The 19871-nt window shown below is 38.3% G+C and overlaps 1 protein-coding gene across 1 annotated transcript in view; it reads right to left on the bottom strand.

Annotated features, from left to right (window-relative positions):
• Positions 1-1614: 1614 nt before the first annotated feature.
• LOC149289572 (threonylcarbamoyladenosine tRNA methylthiotransferase) overlaps positions 1615-19871 on the bottom strand; it is a 328224-nt gene continuing 309967 nt past the window's right edge. Inside the window, exons 12-14 of the mRNA XM_089490398.1 lie at positions 3024-3107; positions 1760-1924; positions 1615-1659 (exon numbers count right to left, since the gene is read on the bottom strand). Coding sequence (XP_089346524.1) covers positions 1615-1659; positions 1760-1924; positions 3024-3107 — 294 coding nt within the window. The remainder of the gene's footprint in view (positions 1660-1759; positions 1925-3023; positions 3108-19871) is intronic.

Here is a 19871-nt window from a genome sequence, read left to right as displayed (position 1 = left end):
CACAGATTTACTAGACAATGTTTATTACATTTAAGTCTCAAAGATGTCTTTCCTTTTACTGTCTGCCACAGCCCATAAAAACACAGCAGCCGTGACATTTACAGCAATAAATGTAATGTTAGCTCCTACCACTCCAACCCCTGTTATAATTGTTAACATTTGTTTATCATGGACAATAAAAAGCAGAAAAAAGTTGAATTGTGAAATTACACGACTGAGCTATTTTTTTAATTCCATATGTTAAATACATAGCTTTAGCCTCTGCATTTTTTTTTTTAGCTGTAAGGACATAAACCGATACTTGGAAACATGATATGCAATTTCATTTCACACTTCATCAACTTTTACAACAGAGGCTCAATGAAATAGAAGACGGCACCTGGACAACCGCCATATTTACCAACCTATAAAATAATGGTCACATTACCCCTTTATTAACCAATTTTTTCCCCTTTGTATGCGTCTGGACCTGATAGCTGAGACTTATACAAATCAGAATCACGTGGCCTGCAAGGTTGTCATTTTTTTGTATAATGAATGTTTACCACTGAGCATCCTTACTGTCAATCCTGTGTTGTGTGATGTATTATGTATATACTTTCTTGGGTTTATTCTAACACAAAAACAGAGAAAAGAAGGGACATGGATAAAGCACAATCCCAAGATTTAGGACCTTGCTCAGAGAACAGCATCTGGGATGTAAGCAAAAAACTCATTTACACATTTATAAGCCCTGCTGTAAACATCTGAAGGCTTGCCCTGTCTGCTCACCTTTGGAAATTTTAAATAAAAAGCAAATCTCAATGCTATTCACACTCTCAGTATGAAAAGTAAACCAGCATTCATCCAAACTCCCAAGTGACACACAACATGCAAGCCGACCAGCAAGCCAACTTGAGGATTTCTAGATAAGGCATGTTTGTGGTTTAAAAAAATACACAAAGTATTTTAGGATATTTCATCAATTCATGCAAATTTACTTTTTTTTTTTTAAATATTGTATCCGAGAACAGAACTTATCTGTACATTTTATGTCAATGACTGAGAAATATAAATTCTGGACTGCAGCTTCCCCCATGCATAGTAAGCATTTTGGCTGACATACAAACTTAATGTGGAAAGTGAATAGGTTAGGTATTTTGAAATAATAAAGGGAGATGTGAGCCTGTAAATGTATTTACTTCTTTTGGGTCAACAGAGATTCATATTGTACACACCCTATCACGTCTCTAAAAAAAATTATCTATGCATTAAGAAGCTTATAAGTAAATGTAAAGATTAATATTTAAAATAAAATGGATATTATTGCCATGTCATTTTCCCACCAGTGTGGGTTACTTTTCCATTTGACCATTTATTTTCATATAGGTGTTGTGGTTTTGTGATAAAAGTTCAGAACAAGAAAATGTTCTCATTTTTGGCCTATACATGGGAAAAGGCAAAAAAAAAAACCCCAAACATTCTCTGCAGCTACTTGCATCCTCAAGTATTGCTGTCTTTATGAAGTCCTCTAAAGCATTGCTGTCTGTATGAAGTATGACGATACCTTGCTCTCTTTGAAAGTAAAGTAAAACTTGTCAAAACATATCAAAGAAATAAAGCATGGCACAAGCACTAAACAGAAAGGAGGCCATTCTTAACCCAGTGATTAAACGCCATCTAAAAGGAAACATAACATTCTGTATGTTTTTGGTTACATTGGCAAAATAATTTTTTTTTTTATTTTTTTGAAAGAAAAACAAACAAACGTGAACCTCACCTCTGTTAAACCAGAAACCTCTCCTTTGGCTAAAGGTTCACTGATGGATGGGGTGTAGACTATGGAATCGGATACTGGTTGCCCCTTCATAAAATGCTTGCCTGCTTCAAAAACATGCACTTCCACCATTTTCCCCATGAACTCTGGATCTTTGGGAACAAGGACCTAAAAAGCAACCATATAAAAAGTCTTTACGTACATGGTACAATATCAAACGTCACAGTTGAATTAGCATACCCTAACCTCCCCAACAATTCAAGTGTCCAAAAGAGGCCCACCTGTGTGGCTAGAGGCTTGGAAGGTACGAGTGGGCCTGGGGTGTTGCATCCCACCCACCTAACCAAAAAAAGAGCCACACTGCCAGCAAATTTGGGACAGCAGGGCAGCTATGCTCTTCCCGCGAAAAGTGCGACACTTGGAAACAATTATTAGCGCTATCAGTAAAAGCAACTCAAGTTCTAACTTTTTTCCTAATAACTGGGTAAAAAAGGTCTCCCAAATTGCCTGGACTAGAGAGCTTCGTACTGCATGCTAATCCGCGCATTACTGAAGATGGAGAATAAGATTTCTTATATGCAATATGCATTTTACATGAATCTAGTGTTGGGTTGTTACACTTGGGTCCCTTATACTGGCCATTAAACTATAAAAGCTTCTTGATGTGAACACACAATTATGATAAAAATTCTCAGCCTCGATACTTGAGATTTCTAGACCAAAAAACACCTGTAGGGTTTAGATTTAGCATTGTGTTCAGAAACTCCTGCCTCCCGAGTCGGGCTTCTAAAACACTGCTGGATACAATAGCGGCCGAGTAGAGCCGCAACTGGCTTCATAATTGCTAAGTGCTCTTGCTTTTTTTTTTTGGTAACAAATAGCCTATTCCCAACGTCAGACATCAACTTTTATTTCTTTGAAATCGGCCAGCTTTCAGCCGCAGAAATCTGGCAAAGATTCACTGTATAAAATTAGATTTGTTTGTAGGATCCACATGAGAGATTTCCGTAACACTGTTTGTATAAATGTAGCCGACAGTTTATTCTTACATTTTGATTTGTTTAGTAATAAATAATGGATTTATAAATTTGTTTACGCGCGTGATTATCATGCAAGTGAGATATGATCTAATGGGAAACACAGGTGGTAAGAAATGTGGAACTATTGAAAAAGTAATTTTGCCAGTGTTGACATGAAGCATTAATGTAAAAATGATATACATATGTATATCACAAAGAGAAATCAATCTCGTTAAGTTAGTAATTACCTGTTCATAGAAACGATTGTGAGCAACAAAATACTGGGAATCAAAGGATTCTTCTGTTACCAACACCTGCTGCTTCTGGCCGATCTGGAAAATAAAAACATGACATGTAAAACATCACAGAGCTAATGAAAAAGAATCCATATATAACAAAGATACAACACACCAAGCAACAATTTTATTAAGGAAAGAAATCCCCAGCTCCAAAAAGGGGATGCATATCCATACATTACGTTAAGACCCATTTAAACCACGTGGCAGATATTCCTGATATATCCCGAAGTATTTCAGGTAACATTATCTTGGGATTGCTTGAAGCCAGACACATTCATATAACACTCAATATATGATCATGAGGCATAAATCCAATTTAGCAACTCTTCAGGACTCCCAGTATATTTATTAATTGTGTACTCTTCCTGATACTATAACAATGTCATAGTAAAATAGGGAGGCAGGACAGTACTGTATATGTATACATCGATACTATGATATATGCATTTAATGTGGTTGTGTAGGTAATCATATTGCTCGGGTGCATATTCTTAACGTGGAACAGGTGTCAGAACATGGAATGAACCAATAAGACATACTACATGATTACTTTATGACTAGGAGTAAAGGGTCACTCATCGTGGTAAGGCAAGCTACAGACATGAGGATCCATCACATACTGAAGGTTAATTATTGTGACAATCAAGTATGTCTTACGTTGTTTAAATTCCCATGTGCTTTAAAAATTAGTGTCATCTGTGATATATAAACCTGACGCAGAAAACACATGATTGTGAACATAGATCACGTACAAATAACACCAATTAGTTAGTTCCCCGGAAAGGCACCATGCATCTTCCACTAAGTATGAGAAGGTGGTTTACAAAATGGTTGAGTGGATTCATGGGGTGAACCCTTTACTTTGCTTCATGACCTCATGTCATGTTGGGAAGGGAAACTTTTTTTTTTTTTTTTTTTTTTTTAACAAGTGAGGGAATATAATCATGTGTGGAATATGCATAAAACTATCCTGAATTTAAGAGAAGACAGAGGACTGGTTAAGGTCTTTACATCACGAAAAACTGTTCTTATCTGCCACTAAATTTTCTATTGCTTCAACATATTTATATGTATTATATACCATGTACTTAATCTATCACAAAAACCTTTTTCAGTAAGTTTTTTTATAAAATCCATCTAGGTTCACTGGCTATAACAGTCACTTTACATTTTACAGTCAAGAGTCTGGGTTTTGGCGTGAACGCCCACATGTGAAATGCGATAACCCTCCTACGAATGTGAAAGGCATGACACTCTTTAATTAAGCACTTTCGTACGTGTTCAGACGCTACATGTACAGCACATTGCTTATGGTCTCAGATCCAGAGGAGCAGGTAAAAAAAACAATCTCAAATGTCATGGTCTAGGACACACTGGTGGGTTCAACACACCTGCCAGCAATTCTAACCGTGAACTAAGGAACAGTTAATTGTATCAGTTCCACTGATCAAATATACCCTTTTGTAAAGCATTGGTTGGCATTGGTACATCTCATAACAATTTAAAGAGTTTATTCAAATATATTTGGGCAGCATTTCCACATTAATACACCAAGAGGTCTTCTATACGTTCTTCTAATCACAAGATGGAGATCAACAGCAACAAGAGCAAGAGAAGTGTGGGTTTACTAAGCCTGGAGGTTCTAGAGGAGCCATACATTTCAAATACCTTCTTAGAATAAAGGTAGATTTGCCTCCAAATTATATGTAGTTAATTTAGGAGATATCATCCCATGTACTTAACTACTAGCATGCAGGAGAAGCCTAAAGAACAGAGTGAAGCTGGCAAGCTGAAATGCTGACATCACCTGCAAAGAGTTCAGCTTTTGCTTTAAGGCAGGTCAATTACCTTTTTATGCCAAATTTATAACAGGATTAGCAATGATGCAGCTTCAACAGATATGAGCATAGTGGTATCTGTTAAAAATCCTCTTTTGGTATGGCACATTAAGTCAAGCAGGCAACATGTCAGACATAAAAACGCATGCTAAATTGGAGATGTGGCCACTATTTCAAGTTAACAGTAATGTTCAAAAAAACATATTTCAATTGTACGCTATAATGGACAGTAATTCCAATAAAGGTTCAGTCAGCACATTCTATTTGGCTTTGGTCCCAGAATCTGGACATCATCCAGGAATACATTAGTCAAGGATCTCAAATGTTAGGCTATGAAGATGACATAGGTACATATTGGTATGATCAGACCATTTGCCAGACATTTGGCCTGTTTTCTGTAACAAAACTTAAAGCAGTTATAAACTTTAAGCAAAGGTGAGCATGTTTACCAAACCAGCCAAATCATTTTTTTTTTTAAATATAGTCTCTATATAAGGACTGTAAGAAAAACTCTTGAGTGTTACTTCTCTGTCCTTCAAAGCATACCTTGGTAAGACTATGAAACAGAATATCATAGAGCTTTTCTACCTCTTAAGTCAATCTATTTGTAACCAGATCAGGGGACTTACCTGCAGTCTCCAGGTAAAACACTGCTTTCCGGGGCCCCAGGGTATTTTCAATCCCTGGCTGAGGGAGTGACATATGGTAGCACCAACACCAAATCAGGTCTTCCCTTCTACTGCCCACCAACTTCTCGCTAAAATCAAACTAGGGCCATCCCTGTCTTTTTTGTGTGGCTGCACTATATTCCAGTTTCCTATAAGGAGAAGGGGATCTCTGGGTAGACCGTAATAATTTTGTTCTTGAATTTCAAAAGCCCCTTATTTTTATTCTGAAAGGAACGGGCAGGAAACAGAACTCATTATCCAAAAACAAACCAAAAATGTTGTTTGAAACATTTTGGCCCATTTGCGCATGTCTACTACGTTTACACTTTGCTTTTTACATATTTATTACTTATTATCAACATCGAATTCACCTTTATACAAATACTTTGTTGCAAAATTGTATTGTTGCAAGTTGGTTTGACGTACTGTGTAAAATATAGGCTTAATTTCACATGTAACAATACACAGCATATTAATGATGGATAAAGTGAAAGATACAATATAGTTTTAATATCTGCATTTCACAGTATTCTAGAAATGTGAGCCATAACTAAATGACCAGTGGTGCATAGTCTACTACGTGGTCTTTCTACGTGGCCTAAATTCCCATTACGCTGTGTGCAGCCTCAAGCAAACACAAGTTGGTTACAGCTGAAAGACATCATTTTAAAAGAAACATTGTGCTATGTTGTATAAACACCCATTTTTCCTAATTTCAAACAATATTTTCCCCCTTTGTACAATTATTCAATTTATTGCACTGCAGGGTGTACACTACTTGTGTGTGATGTACTGTACATGTTATAGTCCAACATAGACATATGCACAGTACTAGTAATGTCTGTTACATCTAAAACAGGTTTAACCAGGCAACTGAGGTGGTTATGCCAAAGTTGTGAAATCTCACATCATAATGGCAACACAAACTGTATTAAAACCCTCAAGGCTTCAAAGCTTTACCTGTTGCCAGCACATGGGATATATTCCCATACTCTAAAGTTACCAGATAAACGGATGATATTCTGTAAACTAGTCGCCCAATGCTTGTACTCTCACTGGGACTTAGAACTGTGCTACAATAGAGTTTATGATTTTCATAAATAATGTTAGAGTGGGAACTTTACATGTTTTAGTGATGGAGCTCCAGGTGGATGAGACAGAGCTCCACAGCCCTAACGCACCGTCGTCCAAGTTCACTCACCCCCGTAGCGTCACCAAGTAGCCATATGTCTCACAAGCCCACCACTAGGGTACAAAGATTTTTCTCTCTCACACACGGACAAGTAAATGTGCAGTAATTGATGAAGCCTAGCTGAGATGTTCATTTATTCATTGTGCCCAAATGATCTATTCCATCTCTTAAGTATAGGATATCATGTACATAGTGTGCGCAGAATACAAAATTAATATCGATGGCATTTGTGACAATATTACGGTAAATTAACACTGTTTTATTATCAAAGAACGGAGGCTTGCGCTGGATAACTTTAGGGTCATTATTGCAGACAAAATACATACAGAGGTGGTAGTTTTTTTTTTTGTAAACCTGTGTTGTGTATGCAATTGTTTGATATCCATTAGAGCAAATTATTTGTGTGTGTTTTTTTGCACAAAATGTCAAAGGGTTGAATAATAAAGAATTATTTTTACAGCATTCATTCTTTGCTCGTTTTATTTCAAGGGACAATATTAGTGGAGGGCACCGTACATTTAAAGGAATATATGTTCAGCAGCAGTATATGTAAACTATCCAAATTATGCAGGGGCTCAGAAGAATTAAAAGTTTTGGGGGATTGTGGGGGGCTTCCACTGACTCTTGTGTGAGCAGGTCTTTAAATAGGTTCAGAATATTGGCCACCTTAGCCACTAATATAATTTGATATTTACAAACCAACGTTAATGTCTCTTTTGTATATTGTCAATTGTCAGGTTATGTACAGTATATGGTCAGAGTTGCTACAATTTTAGTGAAGATACTTAAAGGTGAAATTCTATTAATTTAGCATTTTTTTTGTATTTATTTGTTGTACAATGCATCATAATGTATATCCAATATCTATAAAAGAAAGCGTGAAGGAAAGGAGGAGAGTGAGCGAGAGAGAGAGATATATATATATATATAGTCCGTACATAACCAAAAGAGTCAGGAGGGCCATGGTTTACAAATAAACGGTGTTCTACAATTCACTTTCTAGGTAAATAAGACGTGCACAAGCTGGTTAAGGCTAAATGAAGAAACACAGTGAACAACAGACTCCTATCTCAGCAGCAAGATGTTCTCCCCTCACTCATCCAAATTAAATCTTCAATCTACCCAAGCCTCAGTACACACGCATGATGCAGGAATTAATGTTAAATCCAGGCAACAGATGTAGCCCATACAAGTTATTGTCCTTTTGCCATTTGCCGCTCTGGATTTTTTGGGCTGAGTGAGCAGGACGGATTAAGTCCAGTGCTACGAAAGTTACAGACGGGCAAGCTCAATGGTGTTGAATTAGCATAACAAAAGAAAGCGCCTCCGTCTTTGAGCAGTGGGCAATGCATCTCATTAAAGGCAACTGAATAACCATTATTTGGTCCCCTTCTGAATACTCCTGGCAGGAGAACAAGAGATAGAGAGAGTGTGTGTGTGTCTGTTTGCTTTCTTGGCCCAAGCTTTCCAAGCTTGAGGCTAAATAGCCCTCTTCTATTGCTCTGCACCTGCAACTTACTGCTTCATTTTGATTCCGGCCTCCCGCTGTGAAAATGTAGCGTCTCTGAGCATATACAAGCCCTGCCACGCAGTTCATAAGTAAATTACATTCAAGGATGTCAGTTGTGACCTAAAAATGACAAGTGGTTTTCAAACTGGTTGTTGCTAACTACTTGTTTTGCATTTCCTTTAACCAACATATCTTCGACTACCAGCGGAAAAGAGAATTAACAACATCAGAACACAATCAACGATAAGGGAACAGTCAGTAGATTGATATTTCATCCCAATGAAAATATGCTCTTTTACACCTTAAATATGATACACACAATACTTATTAAAATATATATTTAAGAACACATTTGTACTGCCAATTAAATTTAGAATTCGGAAGGTAAATGTGAAAGCAAGGTTTATAGATATATGACATTCACAGGTAGAGCACCAAACCATGTGGTATGCAAAAGAAGAAAATATATTATAAAGCATAATTCAAAACAAACGTACAAGTGATAAAGGCTTTAGTAGCAGAAATGTTGGAGGTATCTTTATTTTTTTCTTGTCTCATGTCTCATTGTGTACTAGAAATCATTTTGTTTACGTGCAGCTATTTACTTTACGCTAGAGAATGCATTTCTTCCTTACAATATAGTGTACATTTTCTTCTTTTGTGTGCTATATTGTGTACATGTAGATTATTGCGCTGAATTATAATTTACCATCAATACGTTTCTACGCTGGCAACACAGTAACTGTTCAGCAATGTATAGAATGTGCTATTTGTACAGAATTTTAACAGAAGTACAAATAAGAGAAGCAAGGCATAAAACTTCAATCTCGACTCTCCCAAAAATCCAGAGGATATAGTGTTACCAGTGATCAACTCTCTGTAATGTCTTGAAATAATATACTCTGGGATAAATTAGGGGAATATAAATTGGATACGGATATGTTACTTAATTCTAAACATGTTACTAAATAAGGGGCATAAATATAAGCAGGGTTAAAAAAAGGGAGCCATTTCCTACAAGCATTCTGTAACGTTGGTACAAACTTGTTCAGCCTCATACAATTAAAAGTGTAAACCTGTAAGATGGGCGAGTTATGCAAACTCTGTGTATAGGGAGGACAAGACACACAGAATATAGAATTATACAGCAGAGGATTTTCTCTTGGATAAAACAAGGAGAGACCTATTTTTATTATTATTATTCTCCATGAAAAGGCCGACAGATGGGAGTTTACGTGACTCGGTAATGCATTAGCTGCCACGTTTATCTGCATGTCCCAAAATAGGAGTTCTGCCCCATCGCTCTCACGTCTCTGATGAGAAGTCCTCATTTCTCTCTCCAACCCCGGACTCGATGCATTCATTCATTTTCGAGCCCAGTTGTGGTGCAAGCACAGGCTTTTCTGTGCAATACATTGCACCGCACACCCGTTTGCTATTCCAGAAATATACAGAGATCACTTTTACAGCATAACTCAACACATACAGAAAAGCATGTCTCTGGTAGAGCATTCTCTTTGCATCCTTATAGACTTAAGAGATTACAGAACTGCTACCAGCACAAAAGAACATTTTAAAGCCACTTACATATAGATTCCAAATTGGTGCAGTAAAATATAATAAAGTCAGTATAATATCACTACGAGCACACTGTTTTCACGTCTGCCACGTCCAATGCTTGCTTGCGCTAAAGAGATATAGTGAGGGGATAAACCCGCACAATCCGGTTAATATTATGTACACGTTACATAAAGCTGAAGTCTCCATGTTCTATATAAACTGATGCTATCAGACTGAGCAGACACTCATTTACATAAGTAGTGAACCAGCGCCACTTGATTTGCATTAAATCAGATCTCTGCTGCTCAGATAACAGGACCCTCCATGCAAATTGCCCAGTTCCGATTGGTCGACGGGACCCCTTTGCTTCATAATCCGACATTCCTCATAGGGTATCACTAGCCTGAGCCCTGTACTTCTCTCTCGGGGAATGACTTACATTGTTTAAATGTTATTTAAATCTAACATCCCGCTCTGATATAAAGCCCACTGACCCCGATGCAAACCGGAGTTAAGCTCATGCGTTTAACCGCTTCAGTCCTATCCAGTACCAATTAAGCCACTGTCTGAATCATCCCTAACACCTTACTTAAATCCTATTACAAACCTTTCACTTCCAGTGATCCCAAATTCATATTCCCTAATTCCTATTCTCTATATGTTTCCAATGCTGATTAAACATTAATGTATCTGTCACAATGGCAGACAGGTTATGATCTTATTAACCATTTGAAATCTCCCAGGTTTTTGTATAGTTTCAGAGAAGAATACGTTTGGTTTGTAAGCTCTATATACAAATACACTGGCTTATTTAGTACGAACAAACAGATATATATATATATATATATATATATATATCTTATCTGTTATTTGTAGAGGTAAAAGCTAGTTTAGTACTGGTGCATTTTTGCAGTTATTCTGTATAGGGTCATGCCCAATTTTTACTGTCACCGTCAATCCGTAAAAAAAAAAAAAAAAGAAAAACAGCAAATGATTTGCTGCACTACATTTTTACATCCTACGCACTAGTGTTTCTGCCGTTTTAATTAGGTAACAACATGTGGTACGCTTGCCTTTTCTCCTCTCTAGTCAATTTGGTTTCCTAGTACATAAAAAAGGAAAATATATTGTTTATAACACTTATCATACATATCTAATATAAATCTGACAATATAGTAGTTGAAGCAGTGTCCTTTACTCAAATCCCACTGGGGACTGGTTTCTAGAACAAAGTGAGCAATGTTATTTTTTGGAGGAGTATCTATCCACTGATGTCAAGGTGTTCACAAGCCTATATAGTTATATCGAATAACTAAAAGTACAGAAAGGAAGCATAATATATCTGCCCCACGCTGCCAAAACACATCAATACTCCTGGGCCAATTGGGAAATTTAGTGTTTTTGCCAATCAAACCCGTAACCTTTTGCAAGACGGCCAACAACCGGGCTGACAATTGTGATGCTTCCTTTCTTTAATGATGAGAACGCCTGTCTTACTGGGACCAGCAAATCATTTCTGAAGCCAACAATGAATAGCTGTGGCTGTAAACATCAGGAAGGATTGATGGAATCCAGTTCTATAGTTTCTGCATTGCCGCTATTATTCTTGCTAGAGTACAGGATTGATAGGTCCCAAATGAGATAAACTCTATACAGCAACACTGCAATGCCACCTTAAGGTCTACGAACACAGCCAATGAACTTTTCTAGTAACAATTATCATCCTAATTAGAATTGCATTAATTCTAAGCCAGCTGGGATCTACAGAGACCACTCTGCTGTCTCGAGCAGCACTATAGTGCAAACATAAATCCAACACAAACCGTCAAAGTCAAGGTCAAAGAGAGTTGTTGTGGATGCAGAGTAGCAAGCAATGCACAAGGCCAAGTTTAATTAGCTAATACGTGAAACCTTTGATCCTGAAATTAACATGATAATTAGCAACATTGTTTGTAGTAAGTGTATTTGAGTTTAGAGTGTAGTTCATGTAGGAAAAATACAGATGTGACTGCTCTGGAAAGCACAGAAAAGCTTATACTACTAGGAGGAGCAGTAGAAGAAGGCTCTACATTATTATTTTTAGCTTTTATTTATATTGTACCAACAATTTGCAAAGCTCCTCTTACAATACATTTATTTAAGGGGTGTAACAAAACTAAAACTGCAAGAATAAGACAAACCAATACATTAGGTAGACAGGGCCCAGCTCACAATATTTCTATCTCGGGGGAATGGTGTTAGAAGAAACATAACATAAGGTATAGAGAAAGAGGAGCCGTATGGGGGTTGGCGTTAGTTTTGATGTCCTCTGCAAATAAACCCTCACCAGCATGTAGCATCTTAAGCAAACTTATGCAAAGGCAGTGCTTGGAAGAACTTTAAAGCACACTTTAAAATCATTCTACAAAAATGTCGGTGTTAGACGACCTCTAATTATGTCTTCTCCAAAAAAAACAAGTAATCAATCGCCAGTATGAACAATTTAATATTATAAATGACACAGTTATTTCTGTTTGCTAAAAATAAAGGCTTTCAGAAAAAGGTATATCTACATCAAACCATGGAGAAGTGGAACAGTCAACAGCCATGTGCTACGTGTACCTACCGATCTCATTTCACTTCCCTAAAACATAATCCACCCATTTGGTGGCACCAATGTTCTTGAATGTCTTCTGCATACCTGCGAACTTCCAAAGGTAGGCTAGCCACACATGTAGGGACAGGACTAGCTGCACACAGGGACAGAGCTAGCCATAGACAATGTGTATTGCTTAATGGGTGGGGAGGAAGAATGCAGTTATAGGAGGGTGGTAGTAGTAGTAGTAGTATTTTGTATTGTATATTTGTGACAACCTCATACAGCATTGATAAATAAACATGTGTTAAGCATAGACTTTTTTTAAATCTTAAACCTCTTAGCTTCAAAATTATACCTGTAACACAGGGATTGTAAAACTCTCACACAACAAAGCTCTCCTTCTGTCCTTGAAAAAAAACTAGACAGAGTCAGACCGGGATTTTCTATCACTATGGCATAAATAACAGCCTATGTCAGGGGCGTCCAACGTGCGGCCCTCCAGCTGCTGCAGGACTACATCTCCTATCCTCCTCAGCCAGCCCCTTAGCTGAAAGAGCATTATGGGAGATGTAGTCCTGCAGCAGCTGGAGGGCCGCACGTTGGACACCCCTGGCCTATGTATTTAACCTCTTAAAGGCAAAGCCCGTACATGTACATGGGTTTAGGGACCGCCCATTGTCCTTAAGGGGTTAAACGGCAAAGCAACTTTTCAGGTATTCTACATTGCCAGCCCTTTGAGTTTAGATCATTTACCTCTCTCTAAAAGACTGCTTGTTCAATAGGCTGGAACGGTTGACCTGTCCCACAGATGTTTTCCATTTTAGAAAAAGTTTTAAAGTTGATGGACGCCCTAAACAAAATATTAACCGTTAACAACATTAATGAATCGGTGAGCAGTAAGTTTATACTGAGGAGAGATGCAGGTGGCCAATGTTTGCTATAACAATGATTTTGTCTTTTGTAGACTCAAAAGAAATCGAGCAAAATGAAGAACCAGTCTGCTTAAAAAAATGTTTTCATAAGTCTTCTCAAAGTGTAAGGGGTGTTAATAGTTAATCATCTTGGTATCAAAAAGGATACATTTTATTCATCTCACTCAAGTGATTTGCAGGTTGCCAACACAAATATCCATAGACGATCAGGATGCGAAGCTAAGGAAAACAGGCTAGAATTCTAGTATTTCAATTTAAAAAAAAATGAGGTGGGGGTGCTTTTTGATAAAAATACATGAAATCACACCGTTCACGTTCAATTTCTTGTTTGGGAATTAAGGAAGGCTCAAATGTAGTGTAACAGGCATAAAGAAGGTACCATCCTGCTTCTCTTCGTTTTGAATGTTCAGACTGGCCCCTAGCTTTGGGGTTCTGCTGTGGAGAACAAGCTTTATTCTTAAAAACAGAAAAACTGACTATATGAGCGTGAAACGCTTAAAATGAATGAATGATACTTAACATTCACTCGGTACCAACACAGATGTGATGGATAGTAATTATTTTCAAAGATACAGACAGAGAGATCCCGTTTTTAACCCATTAATGGCCAGGATTTTCACATCCTATAGAATAGAATTTTTCCCAGTTTTAACCATATGTCTGGTTAGCTATAATTTCAATTTTTCATGGTTCATGTAGTCACAAAAAAACTTCTTTTGAGATTCATATGAATTGAGTTTTTTTGAATGACACATGCACAATTTCTCATATGCTTTTACGACAGCATGACAAGGAGTGCATGTGTGTGAAGTTACAGGGAACAATATTTCAGACGTGTCCAGAAATGTTTATCTGCTACTATTAAGAATGTCCTTCATGACATGAATGTGCCCTGAGGATATTCTCGCTCATTACACATCAAGTCTCCAGACTCAAAGGCCATAAGGAACGACTACTCGGGTAGGTCTGCTCTGCATCTGGGAGAATGCACACTGGTCATCTGCAGTGCAACGTGTACTTCACATATCAACGGGAATGAAAGCACTTAAACAATGCTAAGTCGTAAATTAGTAGGTAGGTAAAGAATATAATCATTTGGATGTTTAATATTTTTGATTCCTGTCATTTTACAGATCACATCATGCCCTCCCCTACCATTTAGTATAGGAGACTGAGTTTAACAAGAAGCATCAGTAGATGATGGGAGACACTTTTCCTCACACCCAATCATAATGTACTCATTAGGGCCCCTTATCAGGGTCCCTTCTTCTGAACTTTAGTCTAACTCGTTCACCGACTCAATCGCTGATGCAACTGGTTATCTTCACCTAGTTTTAGTGTTTAAATAATTGTTTGGGTTTTACCTTTTAAAAACTTCCTATTTTGAGTGTTATAAAATACATAAAAACTGTGTATGTGTAGGTGTGCGTGCGCGTGTGTAGGTGTGCGTGCGCGTGTGTAGGTGTGCGTGCGCGTGTGTAGGTGTGCGTGCGCGTGTGTAGGTGTGCGTGCGCGTGTGTAGGTGTGCGTGCGCGTGTGTAGGTGTGCGTGCGCGTGTGTAGGTGCGCGTGCGCGTGTGTAGGTGCGCGTGCGCGTGTGTAGGTGCGCGTGTGTAGGTGCGCGTGCGCAGGTGCGCGTGCAGGTGTGCGTGCGTGTGCAGGTGTGCGTGCGTGCGTGTGTAGGTGTAGGTGTGCGTGCTTATATACCGTATTTCCCCATGTATAAGACGCACCTTAATTTTGGGGCCCGACATTTGGAAAAAAAAATTTATTATCATAAAATTCATACTGATCCTCATCACTCCCATCCATTAACTGCCCCTAAATTAACCCTAAAGACCCCATCAACCATAACTGCCCCTAAATTAACCCTAAACGCCCCATTAACCATAACTGCCCCTAAATTAACCCTAAACGCCCCATTAACCATAACCCCCATCTCCCCTAACTTTCAGCAGCCCAAATATTAATTTTATACTTACTGTTAGATGATTTGCTGTCTGAGCCGTGTGCATGCTACAAGGAAAGGGCCGGGCCAATCGTCAGTGAGTCTGAAAGGGGCGGGGCCAATCGGCAGTGTGACTGCAGGGAGTTACTGGGAAGTACCGTAGTAACTGCAATCTACAACCACTGTATAAGACGCACCCAGTTTTTAGGCAAAGGAAAACAGAATTTTGTTCCAAAACTGTTTAACAAAATTCCTTGTTCAAACAACAATACCTTGAAAGCTGTGGCAATCACACCACAGTTGGGTTCTTCATCTTCTACATTAAATTTCCTTTTCTCATACTTTCCTACACAATTTGTAAAGTTTTGAGGTATTGGAATATTCTTGGGGAAAAAATTAGCTTGGAACAGCAATAAAATAGAATCTGACAGCAGATCAGTTTGTTCTAATGCTTGCCCATGTTTTATAAGCAGGATAGCCTTATGCATATTCAACAAACATTGAAAACAATTATCTTGAACATATTTTCAGCACTAAAATTGGGCCAAAAAAATGACACACAAAAGCTTACTATTACTAGAAAATGTTCTATTTAAAGACATGGTTGCGTTTTATATATTCCCCTTCACCACTCTCCTCACTACCAATCTATTTTTAATTTCATCCACATTACTGACTTTTGCCAACATTATTTTTAAGACATTTTGATTGTCCTCAGGACAGCGGTTTAAAATTAAGAACTGACCCCAAATGTTCAGGACATATGCATAGCCGAAGCATACATTAATATTAGAGCAGGCTATCTGTGCATGCAACCAAATGAATCTACATTATTAGACTTTTCTCTTGCAATTAGACTTCATAATAAGCCACTGGCCCCGGTGCACCCCTTGTCCTTTTTCCTCACATATTTGAGTTTTCATCTTGTCTGGTTCTAAACGGGATCACACTCCTTAAACATAGGAGCACAGAAAGAAAGGAGGCTGCAGATTCACGGATGAGTCTACCCCTTCTGTGTCACCTACATGCTGGGAATTCTAATTACCCATTTTTTTGTCCTCACTGAGGCTTCCAGCATGCATATTATTAAACCTCCAAATGAAGCCCGTCTGTATCCAGTACAAGAAAGAAAGAAGAAGAAGAAAAAAAAAAAAGCCTCTGAAATGGTAAAAATCTAGATTTTTGTTTACAAAAACGTATTTTTCAATGTAAAAAAAAATGAAAAATATAGTAATAATCGTAAAAGCTTATTTCGTTTTTTGTTTTTTTTAATACATTAGAAAGCAGTGGTAAACCAGATGTTTAAAATAAATGTCACCATATAAATCAACAGTATAATAAACTGGTCTCCCCCTGCAGGACAGGGACAAAACAGTGGTGATGTTTTTCACTAACACCTTAGAAAGCTCAGCTAACAACTACCAATAAAATAAAAGTAGTTTAGCAGAACCCGCACAAAAAAACGCAAGGGCCTCCTCATTACCGTGCTCGGTGAAAGTCTCAGGGGCGATCTGGTATTATTCAGCATCCACAAATTTTTTTTTTTTTTAAATTAGTGCAGCGGTTACCCCCGAGATCAGTTCTAAATGCATGCTTAGTTTACAGCATGAAAGTTGGGGAAGCTATACGCTAGACTGGGTCTGCATTATTCTTTTTGCTTTAGTATTACTCACACTGCTAAATTACATAAGAGGTCTTTAAAGAATTTACATGCGGGGCTGAGCAGCATTTCATTTTTAGGCTACGCACGTAATTTGCAATAAACCATGTTGTGTGTTGCTCTGGTAGTGAAGGAGCCTTGTTCTTTCTTTCCCCCAATGGTTAAATATGTCATTAACGTAACTTTAGGGCAGTTTGGAATTTAGCAAACCAGTACCACATAACTATCAATCACATTACAGATGACAACTCACGCTATGTTCCTTTTTTAAAGGGAATAATATTAGCTTAAAAAAATATTTTGAGTACAACTTTCTTGGATTGTGAAGAAAAAAAAAAGAGACTGGAGTACGATGAATTAAAATAGTATAAAAATAGCTGTGCATGTACATGAAAGCTGCACACATGTGAGAATCGTGTGCACGGCTGTCTGGCAAGAACTGTCAATCTAGTTCTACCAACCGCTACCAGCCAAGCATAAAACTTTGCATCTTATTATTCTTATATGTTAATAATCAACGTTTTCTATGGTGCTATAAAACTTTTGTCAGCTATACGGTTAGGATCATCTGGATACCGCTACGGTCATATCGATCCACATTTCGGCTATAGGGAAAAAATGAAGAATTTGGCAGGTCTACTATATATTTAAGTCTTGTTGACTAGAGTTGCATAATATTAAAACTACATAGCAATGTTAAGGTGACCTCCAAGCCTGCTGATGTCACATTTGTTTACTGGTTACAATAATGCTTGAAGGTATATCAGCCAAAACCTTTTTCTATTTCTCTTTTTCTTTAGAAGCTTGAGGAACCATTAAGCTTCTAGGCTCTGTACAGGCTAAGCTTTATCCCCCTGGATGAGCATGGTTTAAAAAAAAACATAGCCTAAATTGTTCTGGCCCCCCAGTGAGAAGCCAGCTCTTATCTGTAAAGTCAGTTTAAGGGATTGTGACAGCTCTGTCCCAGATATTAGCTGACCCAATCATATTAAATCTCCTGCTTCAGTGCTCATCCAACTCCATGTTCAACAAGCCACAAACAAGCAGATAAAAGAGATGCAAGAATATACAGCACCAAAAGGGACGAGGGGAAAAAATGAAGTTAAAAATACAGTCTGATTAAAGGGAATTCCTGTTTCATACACGACTGCCAAGGGCTAAATGCACTCAAGCAACCAGGGCCTCAGTATGCCATCAGCGCTGCTGCTTTATGTCTTTTTTTTGCCAATAACCTGAGACACACTAGAGAGAGAACTCTGCTCTACAGAAGCAGGAGACGGCAAAAATACGGGACAAAATACTCAAATAGTGGCACTCCAAGCATTGCGGAATAATGCTCAGGTCCGCCGCTGTGTCCAAAGTAAGAAGATTACACTGGCAAAGGCAAGACAAGCATCTAAACTCATTAAATTAATCTCACAATCCCCACATAATTGGAGAAGCTAGGGGAGGAAATTCTACTGCCTGCTGAAAAATATTAAAAACACGGCAGGGCTGGAATCAGCCCATAAGATGTCTGGAACGGTATCAATGATCCTTAAAGCTGGATGCTGGGTACAACAAAGCTAAGACAGAGCCTTCCCAATCGTTAACACCAGGGGGACATGGTTAACATACAACATTTTGTATTTGCATATACAATAGTCAGACCTGACACGCTGTTGTACATCTTATGTTCTGAACATCATTTCACTAATGATTCCTACAAACGGCAATCTATGCCTGCCAGCCATACCCTTCAATCTGCAGGAACAAATCTTTGCTGAAGGATTTGCTCCTCTGTCTAGCCATATATACTAAACACTGCACATACGTTCCTCTATAGGCACTGCCAATCACAGACCAGATCTTCCTCTGACCTTTGGGGCCGTGTGTTTCACTTGAGCAAACACAGCCACGTAAGTTTGTTTCAATTAACTGATTAAGCATAGTGTATCATAAAGCACTGTCTGCTCTTCCAACTATGAGCAGCACCAACATACTGCTACGGGAAGGATCATAGGATGTTTTCTCTTTAGAAAGCAATATAATGAAGGGTTGCTAGTTGTGTGTACTATCTACAGCTTGACATGTCAGAGATGATAAACTGCAATAGAAAATGACTGTCAACATAGCTCATAGCTAAAAGGATAAACAACGTTAAGTAAACAAAACATATTTAAGGGCTGATAATATACCTTAAAAAACGTCAGTTTAGGAAAAACTCACTGAGATTTTCCAGACGAGTCTGAAAAGATGGTTGCACCCATTTTCAGACGGTCTTGTGAGCAGGACTGTCTAATCATGGAACCCTATGATTGACAAGGCCCCGGTCCAAAAAAAATCATGGCTAACCAAGTCACTGGGCCTTTTTAAAGAGCAATTTCAGGTTGTTAAATGTACATGAGTTTCCATGGTGATTGCTCCACATTTAGAACTTTAACCAGTAAGTGCTCTTTATAAACATGGAGCCATGACTCAAAGGCAACAGCTGTGAGAATTAAACTTAATATGACATAGTGCTTAATTATAGAAGCAAGGAGCTGACATTAACAGTTCAGATGTCCAAATCACATTCATTGGGGGTCAAGTATAGAGCTCAATTGGGACTACTCGCCTACCTTACCTGTCTGGCCACTTCCTGATGCTCTTCAATGCGTCACGAAGCAGCTACATGGGAGCTCTTATATGGGTCTTTGCTGCAACAGCACCATTGATTTCAAAGACCTGCGGGCTGGTCACGGAAGATCAGCGACCCAAGATACCCACAGCCTGCAAGGGCCGGACAGTAGGAAAACTCCACCAAGCTTCAGACTGTCTCATGGAAAAACTAGACAGTTGTTAGGTATGTGCACTACCTCTGAGCATGATGGGAACACCCCACCAAGACCAGTAGGTGGCCAATTGATATATGCCAGGTCATCAAATACCAA

This window comes from Sceloporus occidentalis, unplaced genomic scaffold, assembly GCF_023333645.1.
Source record: "Sceloporus occidentalis isolate IW3139 unplaced genomic scaffold, rSceOcc1.0.p SCAF_44, whole genome shotgun sequence".
Lineage (NCBI taxonomy): Eukaryota > Metazoa > Chordata > Lepidosauria > Squamata > Phrynosomatidae > Sceloporus > Sceloporus occidentalis.
This window is presented reverse-complemented; position numbering and strand designations above follow the sequence as displayed.